The 20,005-nt window shown below is 48.0% G+C and overlaps 1 protein-coding gene across 1 annotated transcript in view; it reads left to right on the plus strand.

Annotated features, from left to right (window-relative positions):
• Positions 1–20,005, plus strand: part of LOC6047868 (obscurin) — a 79,151-nt gene that overhangs the window by 56,246 nt on the left and 2,900 nt on the right. Inside the window, exons 9-26 of the mRNA XM_038261358.1 lie at positions 2,818–5,782; positions 5,846–6,478; positions 6,606–7,715; positions 8,178–8,312; positions 8,902–9,141; positions 9,221–9,362; positions 9,434–10,385; positions 10,444–11,359; positions 12,384–12,518; positions 12,629–13,735; positions 13,908–13,962; positions 14,324–14,489; positions 14,550–14,664; positions 14,719–15,321; positions 15,385–15,635; positions 15,693–15,904; positions 15,967–16,106; positions 16,169–19,989. Of these exons, the coding sequence (XP_038117286.1) occupies positions 2,818–5,782; positions 5,846–6,478; positions 6,606–7,715; positions 8,178–8,312; positions 8,902–9,141; positions 9,221–9,362; positions 9,434–10,385; positions 10,444–11,359; positions 12,384–12,518; positions 12,629–13,735; positions 13,908–13,962; positions 14,324–14,489; positions 14,550–14,664; positions 14,719–15,321; positions 15,385–15,635; positions 15,693–15,904; positions 15,967–16,106; positions 16,169–19,989 (13,698 nt within the window). The remainder of the gene's footprint in view (positions 1–2,817; positions 5,783–5,845; positions 6,479–6,605; positions 7,716–8,177; positions 8,313–8,901; positions 9,142–9,220; positions 9,363–9,433; positions 10,386–10,443; positions 11,360–12,383; positions 12,519–12,628; positions 13,736–13,907; positions 13,963–14,323; positions 14,490–14,549; positions 14,665–14,718; positions 15,322–15,384; positions 15,636–15,692; positions 15,905–15,966; positions 16,107–16,168; positions 19,990–20,005) is intronic.

The following is a 20,005-nucleotide window of genomic DNA, read 5'->3' on the forward strand; positions in this document are numbered from 1 at the left end:
CGGGTTGTTCGTCTTGCCCCACTAGTTGAGTAGAACATACGGAAAATAAAAAAATTTAAAATCATTTTTTTTGCATTATAAAACAGGATTTTTTGAAAACTTGTTCTATCAAAGTCTTAGTCAAGACCTGGAATAATATGATTATTATAAAATCCGTCCCGCCCGTGTGGATCAATCGGACCGCGCACTGAACTCACAATCCGGAGGTCGCTGGAACGAATCCCGCGGCGGGCGCTCTAAAATTCTTTGTGTTAATATAGGTATTCGGCGCCGTCGCTCCGTGCCATACTTTCATACACTTAGGAGCCCAGGGCGGCGAAGTCCTTGTAGATAAAAAGGAAGACACTAGTGGTTGGTACTAGCAATGGTGGCCGACAGCTATAAAGTCAACTTCGTTTTTTTTATAAAATCCGACAGATTTTTAACGTTTTTAATGGGTTACAACGATCATTTCCTTAGCTTGTTACACTTGCCCCACTTTCCCCTATATGTAAAGCCTCATCTACAATCAATCTTACGCAAACTCTTGCGAAAACAATCATCAAGTTGATCCAGATTTCAGTCGAGTATCTACCATCGGTTGCTGCGATCCCTGTCTGACATCGAAGTAACAAAGTAAACAGTGACAGACGCAACATTCTGCGATTTGCCATTGTAGATCAGGCTTAAAGGACGTATTGGACTATGACAAATAAACAAACAAACCAACCAACTTTTTGACAGTTTGGCAGTTTGCCTGTTTTATTTGTTTGCAAAAAAAAAACACAAAACACTAAAAAATGCGAATTTGTTTGTTTGTTTGCCATAGTCTAATACATCCTTAGGAAAACTACGCTATTAGATTAAATATGTCCTAGGTCCAAATTTGCAGTCGATCATTTCTTAGCTCTTAAAAATGTATGCATTTAAACATTAAAAAAACTGAAAGCGTACAACGAAATTCTTACCGAAGCTTTTTGGATTAGAGTCTAGAGAGTTTTGCAGTATGTGTTTGATCGGGTGTATCTTTCAGTAATTTTGGTCTAAATTGATGAAATTAGCTTCAAGTGCGAGCAAAAGAGGGTTTTCCAATTTGGGTATTCTGGTTTAAATTTATCAAATTTTAACTCTTTTTTTTTTGGCGTTCAAAGTTCAAAATTTGGTCATAAAAATTGTCTATTTTTATTACCGTTCAATGTTTTTTTCCTTCCGAACGCGGGAGGTCGCCGCCAAGGTTAGCAAACGGCGCGTCACGCATTAGTTTTCCAGACGATCCGCGAGATAAATGCGTGGGCGGAGAGAAAAAGTTGCCCACACACTCGACGTGGGGGATTGAGAAATCGCCCTGAGATATTTTTGGGGGGAAAGTACTATAAATAATAACCTTGATGAAGGATCGCGACCTTGTTCAACGTTGCAGATATTCATTTTTTTTTGTAGAAAAGTAATATTATATTCAAGTTGTTGGATTTAGCCAAACAACACTGTCTTTCCGGTTTAGGGCGATACAAACACAGAAAAAAAATGATGGCAATATTCAACAGGGAATGATAACAGATTTTGTGTAAAAAAAAGTGTAATATTGCATCAGGAACTGATGTTTTTGAAAATTTTTTATCAGGTTCTATTTTTACACATTTTTTATGTAATATTACTTAAAAAAGAGGTAATATTCAACCTAACAAATTTTCATAATTCCAAAATTCACCTTTTTTTTCTGTGAATTATACGCCACTCAGGTAACTTAGGTCTAGGAACGATTTTCTTGGCACTATGTTACATCTGACTTGATCAGGATAAGGGTCGAATTCGTTGAAATGGCGTTTACGTTACATGACCATAAAACGGTAGCAGACGTGCGTAGGTGGAATTTTGTGTACCCCTGCCGAATGAAACATTTCTTCAAACAAACAATGTGGGCGTGGTTTTATAAAAAGAACATTCTTCCACACCTGAGGAGCACGGGATTTTGATTGTATAATTTCTGTGAGAATATTTTTAAACGCTTGTTTACCAAAACCAGATGCCACCGACTCGAACTATGAATCATTAATGTAAATTGCTCATCATTCAAATTGAATCCACACAAAAAAATAAATTTTCTTCACGCCTTGTAAAAGTTCACATCCAAATCCCGGCTACAAATCTGTACAGGTTGACTGGTCTCAAAAGTGGGGCAAATGATTTAACAAACGTATGTCTATGAGTCAGTCAAACTGCTGATGACGACATGGTAAACGACTCAAGCGCACCTTGAAACAATTGTGTCTGGTTTGTCTTGAGGCAAACACGGTGAGGTGCGATAACGCTAAAATAATTATAAGGACAATTGATTCAGATTATTTTACAAGCATTCCTAAACGTATTTCTGACCTGTTTTTTTTAATTTACCGGAACACATTGCCCCATTGTTGATTTTTCATCACCACCCTATTAGTCTGTGTATTATTTTTAAAATACCATATTTTTCCAAGCCAACCCCCTGAGAATGAATTCACCGGTGGTTATAAACAAACGTGTCATTTGCCAACACATGTGTCTAAAAATAAGTTACGATGTTTACAAAATGACGATGTTTGCAATATGCTGCGGTGCGTCTTGTTGGTGCGTTTTGAGATATTTTTGGCTAAGCCGAATCATATTCTCAAATGCAACTTAACAGGTGTTTCACAAAACCGTGACTTTCGTTTTTTTTTTTTAAAAAAAACAACATTCTCTGTCATATTCTTTCACAATAAGTTACTTACCTGGTTGGCATCAGCGAAGTTTCGATCTCTGCAATAAAAAGAAAACAAAAAAAAGATGAAAAATCTAATAATTTTGTTTCGCAATCTGTAGGAACTTCTGAAATATTCCAACGCGCTCGGCGAAAATGTCACCGACCTCCAGAAGGCCCTAGAGTTGATGCTCTCGGTGCCCAGTCGAGCAGCCAACAACAAGTATCTGGAGAGCATCGAAGGTTTCCGCGGGAACCTCCAGAAGCTAGGTCGCGTCCTCGCCCACGAGTACTTCGGCGTCAAGGACAAGGAGAACAAGATCAAGGAGCGCTACCTCTTTCTATTCAAGGCTCGAATTCTCATCACCAAGGCGAAACGCCTCTCGGACGAAAAATCGATTTTTATTCTTAAGGATATCGTTAAGCTACCCGACGCGCAAATCAAGGACATCGATTCCCGTGCCTTTGAGCTAGCCCCAAAGACCGCCGGAAAAGGAGACAGCAGTGCGGTGGTGCATCTGATCGCGTACTCGGAGGAGGCGAAGAAGCGCTGGATCTACGAGATCGAGGAGTACGTCAACAACGCGGTTGCACTGCAGGAGCACGCTAACGACGATTTGCGTATAGATCCGACCCAAACCAACATCGACGAAAGTATCATTAAGCTACCGCAGCGCATCGAAGCGCACAAAACCGACGAGAATATCAAACCGTCGGACATCGCGGACAATTACGTAGTGTTCAAGCACAAGGCGCACCGCGACGACGCACAGTTGGTGCAGAAAACCGTCAGCCAAGAAGTAGTGGTCGCGGCTGACGAAGAAGAAGAGGAGAAATCCGCCAGTGTCTCGGAAAGGCTCGCTGCATTCGAGGTCCAAAAGTCCCGAAAGCTCGAGTTCAACTCCAGCAAACAAGAAGCCAAAACCCAGGAACGTAGAACCTCATCTTCATCCACACAAGTTCAACAAGTCACGCAGCAGAAACAAGTTGTTCAAACTTCCACAACTCAGGTTCAGGAACGTAGAACATCATCCACAACTCAAGTTCAAAGCTCTACTGTTGTGCAAAACTCATCAGTGCGACAAGAATCCAAGGCCGTCACCCAATCAAAGACTCAAGTCCAGGAAAGCAAGCAAATCGAAGCTCAAACCAAGGTTCAATCACAAGAGTCCAAATCGGCAGCTGTCAAGCGTCAACAAGAAGTACAACTTGAAGCCCAATCCAAGGTTCAAGTTGTCGAAGCTTCTCAGCAATCAGTTTCAAAAGTCGAATCGAAAACCTCATCGACCCAGCAAAAGTCCGTTTCTAAAGCTCAACAGCAAACAATTGTCGAAACTACCACAACAGCAGCATCGGCAGTCCAAGCACAAGAATCCGTCTCCAAAGTCGCCCAGATTGAATCGAAATACGCTTCCCTAAAACAGAAGCAGCACCAACAGGCGACCACAGTCAGCGAAGAGGTAAAGACAGAATCCGTACAGGTTGTAACCAGCACCAAGCTAGACTCCGTGTCCAGCTCACCGATTGACGCCGACTCGAAAATCAAACAGATTGAATCCAAGTACGCAGCTCTAAAGCAGAAGCAGCTCGAGCAAAAATCTGACGAAGTCGACGCCAAGTTCCAGATTGTAGAGACCAAGTTTGCTGCCCTCAAGCAGAAGCAAGAACAGCAGAAGCAGCTACAGCAACCGAAGCAAGAGCCCACAAAGCCAGTTGAACAGCTGTCCAAGGTTGAGCAGATTGAATCCAAATACAAAAAGCAAGAACAACAGCAAGAAGTCGTTGTAGCTAGAGTTCAAGAAACTGTAGTCCAAGAACAGAAGCAAGAAACACCAAAACCACTGTCCAAACTAGAACAGTTAGAGTCCAAGTACAAGAGCAAGCAGGTTCAGCAAGAAACTACTGAAGTTATCCCGACTACTCCAATTGTCGAGACAAAGCCGGCTGTTGCAGCCGAACCACTGACCCCAGATTCTCTTTCGAAGATCCAACTGATCGAGTCAAAGTACGCGGCACTCAAGCAAAGGCAACAGCAAGTTCAAGAAACTCAAGTAACCGAGGTAAAGGCAACTGTCGAAGTACAGGAAACTCAATCGAAACTAGCGCAGATCGAAGCCAGGCACACCGCTCGCCGACAATCGTTCCAGAAGGACCACGAAGAAGAAGTTACCAAGAGCAAGCAGGAGTCGAAACTTCCAGTGCTAGCCAAATCCGAAGAAAAGCACTTTACCGCGCAAAAGGTTGAAGCAGTCAAGCTAGTTGAAGCTCAGAAGAAAACTGAGGAAGCATCGAAACCAACTCCCGAATCGCCTAAGCCAAAGGTCGACAAGAAGGATCGTCCACGACTGCAGATTCCAGTGCCGGAGAAACCGCTAGACTCGGTGAAAGCTCCCGAAAGTCCAAAGAAAGTACCGGAATCGCCAAAAACTCCAGTTAAGAAGCCGGAGAGTCCACCACCAGCTAGCAAAAAGTTACCCGAAGCACCCAAGACTCCAGTGAAGGTTCCAGAGAGTCCTAAACCAGTTGAGAAGAAGGTTGAGCCTGTGAAAACACCAGAGCCACCAAAGACTCCAACCAAAGTATCCGAGTCACCGAAGCCAAAGCTTCCGGAAACACCCAAGACACCAACAAAGGCTCCAGAGAGTCCAAAACCAGTTGAGAAGAAGCTTCCTGAAGCACCAAAAACTCCAACAAAGGCTCCAGAGAGCCCAAAACCGGTAGAACAGAAGCTTCCTGAAGTTCCAAAGACTCCAGTGAAGGTTCCTGAAAGTCCAAAACCAGTTGAGAAGAAGCTTCCAGAGGCTCCGAAGACTCCCGTGAAAGTTCCAGAGAGTCCGAAAGCAGTTGAGAAGAAGCTTCCCGAAGCACCCAAGACTCCAGTGAAAGCTCCAGAGAGTCCGAAAGCAGTTGAGAAGAAGCTTCCCGAAGCTCCTAAGACTCCAACAAAGGCCCCGGAGAGTCCAAAACCAGTTGAGAAGAAGGTTGAGCCTGTGAAAACACCAGAGCCACCGAAAACTCCAACTAAGGTACCCGAGTCACCGAAGCCTAAACTTCCGGAAACACCCAAGACACCAACAAAGGTTCCAGATAGTCCAAAACCCGTTGAGAAGAAGCTTCCAGAAGCTCCACAGACTCCAGTGAAAGCTCCAGAGAGTCCAAAACCCGTTGAGAAGAAGCTTCCAGAGGCTCCGAAGACTCCAGTGAAGGCTCCAGAGAGTCCGAAAGCAGTTGAAAAGAAGCTTCCCGAGGCGCCGAAAACTCCAACAAAGGCCCCAGAGAGTCCAAAACCGGTAGAACAGAAGCTTCCTGAAGTTCCAAAGACACCGACTAAGGTTCCTGAGAGTCCAAAGCCAGTTGAGAAGAAGCTTCCAGAGGCACCAAAGACTCCAACAAAGGCCCCAGAGAGTCCTAAGCCAGTTGAGAAGAAGCCGGAAAAGGTCGACCCACCGAAGCCGAAAGAACCTGAGAAGAAACCATTCGAAGCAAAGAAGGTTGAGGCAGTCAAGCTTCCTGAACCGGCCAAGAAGGTTGAAACACCAGCAGCAGCTGTAAAAGCACCGGAATCACCAAAGCCCAAGGAAGTTGAGAAAAAGCCATTTGAAGCAAAGAAGGTTGAAGCCGTTAAGCTACCAGAACCTGTTAAAAAGGTTGATACTCCTGCCGTGAAGACACCGGAATCGCCGAAGCCAAAGGAAGCAGATAAAAAGCCGTTCGACGCGAAGAAGGTTGAAGCAGTCAAGCTACCGGAACTGAACAAGAAGTCCGAACCTGCTAAAACTAAAGGTAAGTTGAATGCGTTATTGTTTCGATCCGTTTGGGTGAATACATTACGGACCGAACACGTTTGTTGAATTCATCTGCACTGTATACCAGGCTTTTACATTATTTTTGAACTTGAACATAATTACAGCAGAGTCCGCTAGCACAACAGGTTACGATACCCCTGTAGCGGATGATGATCAGGAACCCTCTCTAGAGAGTCTAGTAGAGCAGAAATCTAGAGAGGAATCACTCAAGCTTAAGCTTGACGAGATCTACGCTAAGGAGAAGGCAGCCCTTGTCGAGGCCAAGCGAATCCGACAAGCAGAGGAGGAAGAAATACGTAGGAAGTTTGACCAGAGAAGCAAGCGAGAGATCCAGCAGATCAAGGAAACTGCGTTGGAACTTTTGGAGCAGATTCAAGCAACAAGGGAATCGGTAAAGACAGTATTAGGTGACAGTGACGAACCGAACAAGAGGGAATCGAAATTGCCAAAGGTTGAAAAGTTAGCGGTGCAATCCGATTCGAAACTTCCGAAGATCACCAAGGCGGCAGATAACGGTTCAGATTCTCAACAGCAGCAAGAACCTCCGCCACAAGAGAGTTCTAACGAAGGAGGATCTGATCAACAGGAAGGCACATCTGGTGGAGATCAGAGCAGCCAAGGCAATCAGGGAGGAGATAACCGAGAAGGGTCAGGCGACGGAAGTGGAGGCAAGCGAACTCCACCGCCTCTTCGGTTACCAACTTTCTTTGATCCACCTCCACCACCAGTATATCAGGCTACTATCGAGGTATTCATCAAGAAGGAACGTCCACCACCACCACCGCCACCAAAGATCACCAGAAAGCTTGTGGTCAATACCGACGAACTAGAACGGAAGACACAGCTGTTCTTTGAAGGCCATATCGACGTTCCGGATCCGGACTATTCTACAGCAGCCGCTCACCGGAAGGTAAAAGGTCTTAAGCACCTTATTGGTAAAACCGGTGAAACAGTTCGGTACGCCGAGGACACAGTTCACAAGGCGGAACAGGGTGAATTCTCTAGTATTGTATTCCCCGAACCAGAAGAAGAGCGAAAGCCAAGGGAACCTGCCTACGAGTATCAGTACACGGTGGAGGATCCGATTACCGGCGAAAAGATTTGTACTGCTGATCCTAACGTCGTTTTGATTGAAAAAGAACTAGAGATGGAAGATCAGTATACCTCTAGATCGTCGTCGAGATACACTTCCCTTAAGAATCGTTCACTAGAAGGTACAGTTAGTAGTTTGGACGCTTGTGTCCTCTGTTGTCTCTCTATCTGTTAACTCGCACTCCGTAGTACGGCAAGCCCGTTGGCTACAATGCACCAGCTCGAATCGGCAAATTGATGGCGATTAATAGCATGCTTCTACCCGTATAACTGTGTCTTCGTCTGAAATATCGAATTGTACTTTATTTGCAGCTAGCCTCTTCGAATCATCCTGTTCTTTTTTGTTTGTTATGTTCTATCAACTTTAAGCAAATTTTCCGAAAGAATAAAAGAAATTTCGTGAGCTAACCAAAACAATTTTTGATTAAAAACCACTCAAAACGAACTCATGCTTTCTGTCATCTCAAGATTATACCATTTCCTGTTCGCTGCGTGTGTGCACTTCTCGACATTAATACCAATCTAATTCCTTTCCAAACCTCCCTTAAACCAACCCAACAACTTGACCATTTTTGGACGTATAGCGCAACTCGAGGAGTTGGCCGATTTCGAGGACAAGCACCTGGAGAAGATGTCGGCGACGCAAACCGAGAAATTGCGGGTGCCAACCAACATTCGGCCCCACTTTGTGCAGGCCATTCATGGTCTGTGCGTTGAGCGTAAGTTGTCGTTCCAGTAGATCGTATAGTCATACACAAGCAGTAGTACCCCGTGATCAAATGGAAATGTCATACGTATGGATTTTTGGCACATTTGCATTTGATACTAAGGATCATTCGAGTCTTCTACAGATTATGCAAAGACACAAGACTTTACATCGAAATACCCACATCATCATCGAAACGAGAAACAAACATAAATAATCGCTTCAAGCAAGCTTATTGGAGTCCCTTGTCCGCTTCAAATAAATGTTCAAATTAAGGGTATAAAAGCTTTGAGTACATATCTAAACTAGCTTCGTAGAGTACGCTTCTACTTCTCAGTGTAGAGTGACCCAGTAAATAATGGTAATTCTATGTAATCCAAGTTATCTTTCTTGTATCTAAACAGCTTTCAAGTGAAAACCTTAAGTAAAACAGAGGACATTACACCCTGAACAAGCACACTATACCAAAGGCAACCGAAACGTTGTCACTCAGTAGAACACTTTCACAAACCTTACTAGAATCTCTAATCAAAACTTTCTACAGCAAACCGAAACCCCTTGTGAAACCCCCAAACTAATCTGCTACTTTCTTGCAAAACCAGCTGGCGAAAATGCCAAGTTCTCGTGCCAACTGGACGAACGTTCCAGCGTGCAATGGCTCAAGGATAACAAGCCGCTCGATGACAAGCTGGCGGATCGCGTCATCACAAAGGAAGCCGACAACCTGACGTACTCGCTGGAGATTCAGCACTGTCGCGAAGAGGACACCGGCACCTACACGGCACGGGCCATCAACGGTTCGGAGAATGCCGCCTGTACGGCGCAACTCACCGTGGAGAAGTGTAAGTAGCTTCGTCGGGGAGAGGTCACCGTAGGTCACCGGCATCACCGGTATTCATCATTTTGGTTGTTCCCACGCAGTGACCCCAGAGCAGAGGAAGGCTCTCTCGGAAACCAACGCCCCAGTGTTTAGCGTCATACTTAGAAACACCGAGGTCGTTGAGAAGACTTACCTGACCTTCCTGGTCAAGGTCAAGGGAGATCCCAAGCCGAAGATCCGATTGTAAGTAGTTCGCGGTGGGTGGGACGTTGTCCTCTAATGTTCGTGTCTCGATCTTTCGTTTCTCTGTTTAGCTGCAAAGACGATCGTGAGATTTCTGACACTGACAAGCGTATGAAGGTCGTTCGCGAGCGTGAGGACAGTGGGTACTACGAGTTGATCATTCCGGAAGTCCACAAGGGCGACTGTGGTGTGTACTCGTGCACGGCCTACAACAAGTTCGGCAGTACCAAAACCGAAGCCCAGCTTCTGGTTACTGACCAGAGAGAACTGTTTAACGAGCTGGACACTCTCGACGATAAGAGTAAATTCGTTTGGAAAAAGAACGGTGTTCCCTTCGATCCTGAAGAGCGGTTTAAGGTGCTAATGGCGGATGATTCCGACTCGTTGGCGCTTGTCTTCCAGCACGTGAAACCTGAAGATGCTGGACTCTACACTTGTGTTGCCGCAACCGCTTCCGGCAATATCCAGTGTAGTGCTGAACTCACGGTTCAGGGGCAAGTCAACCAACTCATGCAGGACCCATCCAAGCCGCACATAGTAATTGAGTCGAAGGACGCACTGTCGCGAATTGGCGGTAAAGCTATGCTCGAGGTGAAAGTCCACGGCTATCCCAAGCCGGAGCTCGTATGGCGTCACGAGGGCACCATCATCGAACCCGGTGGTCGCTTCAAGTTCCTCTACGAGGACGCCGAGTCCGTATCGCTGGTCATCATGGATGTGCAATCTTCGGACGCCGGTGCCTACTCGATCGTTGCGCAGAACGAACTTGGCGAAGACTCTACCTTCATCAATCTGACCGTCAAGTGTCCACCAAGTATCGTGCGGCCTCACGACACCTCTGTCATGGTTGGCGAAAACTTCAAGATGTCCGTGGAAGTCAATGCCGTGCCGGAGGCTACCGTTCGCTTCTACAAGAACGGTAAGGAACTCAAGGAGGACAACCGTATCAAGTTCCTGACGGCCGAAAACTATCACATCATCAAGTACAGTCCGACCACCATGGACGATGCTGGCAATTATTCGGTAGGTTGACCCATTTTTCAATTTTCATGTCTCGACTCCAAGCAATGCTTTCTTCCAGATCATCGCCGCTAACGAGATCAGCCAGGCAACCGAATTCTGGGAGTTCACCATCAACTCTCCACCGCGTCTGATGCACGGTCTGTCGAAGGAAACGATCGTCAACGAGAAGGAGGACATCGAGTTGTACGTCAAGGCGGACAGTAACCCCAAGCCGATCGTGCGCTGGTACAAGGAAGGAAAGGAGGTGTTCCCCGATGGCAAGCGTATTCTGATTATCGAAGAAGATAATCGTTACACGCTGAAGATACACGCGGCTAACCGTGACGACACTGCGTTGTATACGGCCGATATCATCAACGATTACGGTACCGTTACGGAGCGTTCCCAGGTGAATGTGAACACCAAGTCCAAGGTCCGTGAACAGCTGGAGGCCATCACTTGCAAGGAGGGCGATAGCAATGTGGTCATGAGCATCAAGGCCGACGGTTACCCACGACCAAAGGTTCAGTGGTACATCGATGACGTCGAGATCACCGAATCCCGCAACGAGTTCAAAACGGTTGAGGAAGGACTGTACTACAAGTTGATCATGAAGGAAGCCAAGGCAGAACTGCAGGGTGTGTACAAGGCCAAGTTCACCAACGAATACGGTTCGGACGAATCTAGCGCCAAGACAACTATCCAGTGTTCGCCTAAGGTACGCAAGTCACTGGTGGACACGGAAGTCGACGAGAACACTACTCTGACTCTGGAGGTCGAAATCTACGCGGAGCCCGTGCCGGAGATCAGCTGGTTCAAGAACGGCCAACCGGTGCAGACCGACGCTCGTCTCACGATCAAGCGCGACAGCCAGCGGGTGGAGAACTACACCCTCTCGCTGACCATGGTCCGCGGAGCAGACTCCGGCGATTACGAGGTGCGTGCGGTCAACGCCATGGGAACCGCTACCAGCAAGTCGAGGGTCGTTGTGCAAAGTAAGTATTGTTACATGCTTGCAGCTGATTCTATACATGTTCTAGTGTTTAGACTTTATTTTTTGTTGGTTTACAAAAACGATCGCTGCCAGCCGTGGCAGCGAATATGTGTTCTTCTATATGTTGACAAGCGGAAATCGTGTTTTGTCAATAACCACCTGACCTGACTTTGATTGTGAACTTTAACTCTTTGCGGAGTTTTTTCTTTTTTTCTGGGAGATACTGTGATAATATCCTTATGTGTTCTATTAAACAACAATAAATCGCTTAATGTTATTGTCATTCAGCCGTGTACGTTGAGCAGGAAGCAATAGTGGAGGAAAGCAACGAAGAGTTGCTAATTTCCGACACGGTAACGATCGAACAGACCGTTATCGAGCTTGTTCCGGAAGTGCCTCCGAAGGAGGACAGTCCGGTATGCGAGCAGACATCAGTTACGATCGAAGTTCGAAAGGAACTCGTAACCGAGATCGCGCTGGCCGAACCGGTTGCCGCGGAGGAACCGCCGCCCATACCGGTGCCGGTTCAAGAGATCGAGATTGTTCTACGCAGCACCGAACCTGCTGTCGATGAGGAAGTTGTTCTTGTATTGGACGATCAGGGTAAACGGAATTCCTTCAACAACTTGTACACTATCCAGGCACCAAGTTCACTGTATGATAGAAACCTCTGATTCCATTCTTTGCCCCTTTTAGTGAAGATTTTTCACCTCAAGTACTCCACCAAGTTGTTTTGATGCAAGTCTTTCGAGCTCGTGTACATAAAATCCCATTGTTTGTAGTGTTAAGTCAATGACCCATTGTTATTAATACTTGTTTATACACATGCCAACACCTATTCATCGCCATCAACACACACCCACACCTGCCAAACACCCGGTCCCGTATCGACGTGATCTCCACGTCGTTTGTGATGCTACGCGCCCTTGTCTGTACTTGTTGCATACACCTGAACTACACAAAACCAAAACAAATCCCGCAAATCATGCTCTGTGTTGCTTCGGTACACTCTCTACCGGGAATAGAAGCCCTTGTAGCGAGCCCCGATGAGAACGCCGAAACACACCACATGATCAGCGAATGCACCAAAATTGGCCAGAACGGAGAGACCATCATGATCTCGGTGCACACCGAAGAGAGTCACGCCGCGATAGTCACAGGTAACATGTTCGTTGATTGACCCTATCCTTGAATCCCAAATCCCAAAAAACGCACATTTTCAAGCACCTACCAAAAACACACACGCACAAACACATACACCTCTTCCCAGGTACCGAAGAGTCCCACTCGATCCACCAGATGCGCGCGACGACGATTATATTTGAAGAAGACAGCGGCTCACCACTGGAAGTGCCCCAGCGTATCATCTTCCCCAACAGACCGCACGCTTCGGCGTTGCACGTGGAGGAGATCGACAGTATCACGTTCAAATCTCCAGAGGAGAAGGCTCAATATCACAGCCTAACCGTGAACGAATCCGCCGGAACGCGTCTCGTCATAGAAGAGCTCGAATCGGACAACGAAGCCGCTTCGGGAGGTGGACGATACTCGCGAGGAGTGTCCATTACGTCGGCTTCGGATGACGAGCTGCTGTCGCGACAGTCCAGCCGACCGGGAATGGAAGAGTTCACTGAGCAGGCGAAGCAAGCCGAAGAATCCCAAGGTTTGACCAGAGAAGATGCCGATCTGAACGATTCGGAGAAGAGCAAGAGGGTTCGCTTTGAAGAAGACCTGGCCGAGGGCGCAAAGAAAGCTCGTCTGCTCGAGAAGCAAGAATCTGAAGGCGGCAATGTAGAAGTCGATGAGGGATGTATTAAAGTGGACAAAAATGAAGCCACTTCCCAAGCTGGTAAGCTTCTTTCAAAAGAATCCATTGAGGAAGCTGAAGGTCCGAAAGGTAAATCAGTCGATGAGAGCGAAGCAGAAAAAGCACAAAAGAAACAAGCGTTGCTCAAGGGAACAGTCGACGTAGAAGCAGCTGAAGAAGCGAAACCTATCGTTTCTGAAGACACTGAAAAAGCAAAGAAAGGCAAACGCTTCCAACAAGAAGAAGCAGTGGAAAATACTCAACCTTCGGTTAAAGCACAAGAAACACAGGAGGACAACAAGTCTAAGAAAGCCTTGAAGAGCGAAGAATCCGTCGAAGTCGAAGCGGATGCGTCTGAAAAGCAGAAGCTGACCGATGAGACAGCTAGCAAAAAGAAAGCTCTGTTGAAAGGAGAATCTGTTGACGAAATCGCCGAGAAAGCGAAAAAACTCGAGCAGACTGAGGACAAGCCCAAGAAAGCTTCATTGCAAGAAGACATCACTGAAGTTAATGCTGACAAGTCTCAGAAGCCACAAGAATCCGATGCAAACCGCGCCACTTGCCCTGAAGGTAGTATTTGAAACATCTAACTCTCACCTCTACCACTGTTGAACACTTACACCAAACATTCACACTTTCCATGCATAGTACAACACACTTTGAGTGTTTCGATTGGCCGCATGCTACCTCGAAATTTGTACACTCGCACACAAGTGACTAACGCTTACCGCGCCGGTTTCAGCTCAGCTAACCGTACTGGTCCTCCTATGTCTCGCTTCCTGTCCGCATCTACCGTGGTAAAAGAGGCGATTGGCGGTAAGTTCTTTGGGCAACAATTCGAAACTTTACTTCATGTACCAAACCAAACTGTAACAACGGCAGTTCAATGCTTCGGTGGCTGCTTAGTGCCTGTAGATACTGCGCTGCTGCCGCTGAAGAAGCTGCTGAAGAGCAGAACCAGAAGTCGTGAAATTAGTCAGGCTTATCTATTTTTCTACCGCACCTGTCGTAGTGGATAGCAACCACTTACCTTCTTCCGAATGAGTTCAAACAAATCTATGTAAATAGTGTCTCTAAACACTTGTAAATATGTTTCCAAACTAACAAACCTCAGTCGTGCCCATCAACATGAACTAATCCCTGAACTTGTACCTCTAGCGTCCCCGGAGATTCTGAAGACCGACATCGCCGACGTTACTACGTTCGACTCGCTCCACTGTCGTGGACCGTCGAAGCCGATGGCATCCCGCGCCCTGCCGTCATCTGGTACCACAACGGAGAGGAGGTCAAGGCCAGCGACCGCATCCGATTCACTGACTCGGGAGTAAGTTGATCAGTTGACTCATTTTAAATGATGCAATTACTAACAGACCTTTCTTTGCAGACTACCTACAAGATCGAGAACCGCGACGTGAAGGAAGCCGACGCTGGAGAATGGAAGGCCGTTGTCAAGAACCGTATCGGCGAGAAGACGCTGCCGTGCAATTTGACTGTTATTCGTAAGATCCTCAAACTCTGATAATGAATCCATCTAACCAACTCTTACTCTACAGCTTGCAAGGAGTACCGCCGTCCCAAGTTGAGCAAGGGTCTGGAGGACATCTCCGTGCACAAGAACGAACCGATCACGCTGAGTGTCACGCTTACGGCCGATCCGGAGCCGGAAATCAGCTGGATCCAGAACGGCACCGAGGTGCAAGCCGACAACTTCATCCAGATGAAGACGGAGATCCAGGAGCTTGAGTACAACCTCAAGCAGATCACGTACACGCTGTACATTGCCGAAGGTCGTCACTACGACACCGGTAACTACACCTTCCGTGCCAAGAACAAGTACGACATAAACGAGTCCAACTGCCGGCTGGATGTGCTGCTCAAGCCAGAGATCGAGAACTTGTCGGACATCACCGTGGAACCGTTCACACAGGGTGTGTTCCAGGTGCTGATCAAGGCGAACCCCAAGCCGAAGGTTACCTGGACCAAGGACGGTATCAATCTGTGCAACGTCGACAACTGCGACGTTATTGCCGACGTCGAGAAGGAAATCTACACCCTTCTGGTGGAGTCCTGCGCTATGGCCGAACATGGAACGTATACTTTGACGGCTACGAACAACTTTGGCGAAACCGTTGCAACGGCTAAGCTGAACGTGCACAGTATGTGTTATCTTGACTTTAACCTAGCGACCAAAAAAAAGCTAACTAACTAAACTTCCACAGCCACGAAGCCAACGTTCACCAAGGAACCGGACAGCTTGAACGTCCACGATTGGGCCGATGTGTACAACAAGGTTGAAGTTCGCGGCGTTCCACGTCCTGCCATTCAGTGGCTCCGCAACGGAACGCCACTTGATTTGGAGGAAATCGACCCGGAATCGAACGAACCCAAGGTCAAGGTCGTGACTACTGGTGACTCTGAGGTGACCAGTGAGTTGTTCATCACCCACTTTGGGCCTGAGCTGCAAGGAAACGTGAGTATGCACTGGCGTGCTACCAAGACGCATGGTTCAAATTAAATCTCTTTACAGTACTCTTGCTTGGCATCGAGCATCGGTGGTGAAACCGAGGCCAAGTTCATGATTTTGGTCAAGAACGAGCAGCCCGTGTTTGGCAAGGGACTGGACAGATCTATGGATCTGGAGGAAGACGATCGCTTGGAGCTGTCCTGCATTGTTGATGGTAGCCCACTGCCGAAGATGACCTGGTACAAGGATGGCAACGAAGTTATCGCTGATGATCAGTAAGCAATTTAAATGGTTTGTTCATTTTATAAAGTAAACTTATTTAATCTAACTCTTTCAGCGTCAAGATCACCCATGGACACGACGGACGTTGCCGTCTGGTCATCGATAAGGTTGATCCCGGTGACAGCGGTTGCTACAAGCTGGTGCTGTCGAACAAGAGCGGCGATGTTTCCACGCAGAGTTCTGTTGCGATCACACGTAAGTTACCAATGCAGACCATAATCGAGTACACCCATTAACCAATGATTGCTTCCCGACAGCCAAGCAAAGATATCCGGTGTTCATCCGTCCGCTCCAGGACCACAAGATTGTCGTTGGAGATAAACTGCACATGGAAGCTGAAATTGCTGGCTACCCGATGCCGGAAGTTAGGTGGTTCAAGGATGGCATTCCAATCCACCAAACGCGTGCGATCAACTTCATCAACGAGCCCAACGGACTGGTTGGTTTCATTATCGATCGCGTCACGCCCGAGGACGCCGGTATCTATACCTGCGAGGTGAAGAACTCGGTCGGTTCGGCGACGTCCGCATCGATCACGGAAATTCTTCCAAAGGCCAAGAAGCCCCAGTTCATCAACGAGCTGCAGACCATCAGCATTGTCGAGGGCTATCCGATCAAGATGAACGTCAAGGTTGTTGGCTATCCAATGCCAGCCATCAATTGGCTTCACAACGGAACGCAAATCACTGGTGATCGCTGCAAGATCACAGAGGAGAGTGAGGGAAGCTCTTGGCTGTCCATCGACAAGGCGGTCGGAACCGATGGTGGCGAGTACTCGGTTGTTGCTTCCAACGAGAATGGAGATACCATGTGCGCTGCTACCGTGACTGTTCTTCCAGTCACTGACACCTCGATTGGAGAAGAGCCACCAACCTTCCTGGGAGGTATTCGGGACATTATCGCCGATGAGGGCAAGGAGCTTACGTTCAGTGCTCGCTTCGCTAGTAACCCAGCACCCGAAGTCATCTGGACCAAGGACGGAGAGCCGCTGCAACCCACTGGACGCGTTACTGTCACTTGTGACGGTAAGAGTGTTGGCCTAACTATTGCTCCGGCTGAGACATCCGACTCTGGTGAATACGCTTGCTTGATGGCTAACCCATTGGGCGAAACTGAGACCAAGGCCTCGGCCACTGTTCGTAAGGTGTTCCAGAAGCCGAACTTCGTGTACCGCTTCCCGGATCTTCAACAGCTACCAGGATTGGAAGCCAAGTTCCCGGCTAAGCTGGTCGGTGTGCCACGCCCAACTGTACAGTGGTACAAGAACGAAACTCCGATTTCTGCCAACGATCGTTACAAGATGAAGTACGAGGGAGAACATTGCTGCCTGTACATCAAGGAATGTAACGAGTCTGACACGGGATTGTACTCGTGCATCGCTACCAATCGCGAAGGAAGCAGCACTATCGAAGCCAAGCTGGATGTCGTGTCGCAACTGACCAAGGGTGATGAGCCACTGCCAGCGTACTTCATGAAGAAACCAGTCGATATGACAGTTCTAGAAAACATGAAGGCCAAGTTTACTGCTTGTGTCGATGGATTCCCGCTGCCAACTGTGGAATGGATCCGTGACGGACATCGTCTGGTTCCAAGTGAAAAGTACCGCATCGAAGCTGACATCAACGGTCTTTCTCGGTTGATCATCGACGACGTTCAGGAGGAGGATCTTGGACGTTACACATGCAAGATTTTCAACAACCTTGCTGAAGTGTTGGCGCATGTAAACCTGCGTTTCGAAACTCTTGACGCCCATCCACGCCGTCGTTACGGAAAGGGCAAGGGCAAGGACTACCTGCATAGCACGCCTTACCCGCTCATGGACAGACCGATCATCTCGAAATTGTCCGATCGTCGTTTGACTCTGTCATGGAAGCCATCGATGACGACCGTTCCGCGCTATCCAATCACGTACCAAATGGAAATGATGGAGCTTCCCGACGGAGACTGGTATACCTATCAATCTGGACTGCGCAGCTGCTCGTGTGAAGTGCGCAACCTCGAACCGTTCCGTGAATACAAGTTCCGCATCCGCGTTGAAAACAAGTATGGCGTTAGTGAACCAAGTCCCTATGTCCAGACGTATAGACAGAAGCTGGAGCCAGATGCGCCAGTTTTCTATCCATACCTTGGACCGGGACGTGATTACCGCCCCGACGTTTCTCCGCTCTATCCCCACAACTTCGACGTAGAGCGTCCATCGCACAAGGATCAACGTACCGGCATTACGCCAGAGTTCCTGCGCCAAGAGTTCCCCGTTCAGTTCGGCACCAAGAACCACAACGTTAGCCTGTTCTGGTTTGTGTATGGTTATCCGAAGCCAACAATGACCTACTACTTCAACGATCAGAAGATCGAAGCCGGAGGTCGTTATTGCTTTAGCTACACCAGAAACGGCCAGGCTACGCTATTCATCAACCGCATGTCTGAGCGTGACGTTGGCGTCTACGAGGCAGTCGCCAGCAACGAGTACGGCTCTGTGAAGCAACGTGTCTGCCTGGAACTCGGAGAGTATCCACGATTCCTGCAACGCCCGGAGGAAGTGTTCATCATGGGTCGTCGCTCGGGACGTATTGAGGCGAAGATCGCAGGAGTACCGTTCCCGGATGTAAAATGGTTCAAGGACTGGCAGCCCATCACAGAATCTACTCGCGTCAAGATGATTTTCTACGAGCCAGACACCTGGGTTCTGCTGATCACCGATGCCATCAAGAAGGACGAGGGCCTGTATTCGCTGAGCGCTTACAACGCTATCGGATCGATCAGCTCGTCGGTTATGGTGCACGTTGAAGATAACGAGGAAGACTACGTGTACAACGCTCATCACAGAACTCCGTACGTTCGCGCTCGCAACAAGGTGTGCGAAGACTTTTACGACATTGGAGATGAGATTGGTAGAGGTACCCAGGGTATCACTTACCACGCTGTGGATCGTTCCAACGGACGTAACTTTGCGGCTAAGATCATGCACGGAAGTCCGGATCTGAGACCGTTCATGTTCAACGAGGTGGATATCATGAACATCTTGAACCATCGTAAGTTGATCCGCCTGCACGACGCCTTCGATATCAACAGGTCGTTGACATTGATCTTGGAGCTTGCCTCTGGCGGTGAGTTGGTGCGTGACAATCTGCTTGTTCACGATTACTACACTGAGCGTCAGATCGCTATTTATGTGTACCAGATTCTGTTGGGTCTGGAGCATATGCACACCAGAGGAATTGGTCACATGGGACTGACCATCAAGGATCTGCTGATTGCCCACCCGGGTAGCGATAACCTGAAGATCTGCGACTTTGGCTTGTCTCGCCGCATTGAAGACGATAAGCTTTACACGCTGGACTACGGTATGCCTGAGTTTGTTGCTCCAGAGGTTATCAATCGCCGTGGAGTTGGCTTGGGTCAGGATATGTGGAGTATCGGTATCATTACGTACATTCTTTTGGGAGGTGTCAGCCCGTTCCTGGGTCGCAACGATCGTGAAACGCTCACCAAGGTACGCGATGGAAAGTGGACCTTTGTTGGCACTGTTTGGGAGTTTATCTCTACCGAGGCACGTGACTTCATCACCAGGCTGCTGGTTTATGAGGACGATCACCGTATGACCATCAAGGAAGCTCTGAATCACTCGTGGTTCGATGTCATCTACAAGAGAACCTTCGAGGAGTATCAGATTGGTACGGATCGTCTGCGCCGCTATTACTACCATTACCGCGACTGGTACACGAATGCCTCGTGCCGCACATGGTACCGCCGACGCCCGTTGATGAGCTGCTTCGACCATCCGTCCAAGATGGTCTATCCGTCTGGTATCATCTTTACTCCGGAGGGCACTCCACCACCGGTCGGCGTGGAGGACACCCCGCACAAGCGCAGGAAGTGGGACGAATACGTCTCCAAGGACAACCATCCCGACTACGAGACGGCTTCGTTCAAGTCCGAGAGCCACTACCAGCAGGGACCGGACACGTACCTGCTGCAGCTGCGTGACACCACCTTCCCGTGCCGTCTTCGTGAGTACATGAAGATCGCCAAGCACCGGTCGCCCAGCCTGCTCAGCGAGAGCAACTACGATCAGAGCGTAAGTAACAGAGAGG

This window comes from Culex quinquefasciatus, chromosome 3 (genome assembly GCF_015732765.1).
Source record: "Culex quinquefasciatus strain JHB chromosome 3, VPISU_Cqui_1.0_pri_paternal, whole genome shotgun sequence".
Classification (NCBI taxonomy): Eukaryota; Metazoa; Arthropoda; class Insecta; order Diptera; family Culicidae; genus Culex; species Culex quinquefasciatus.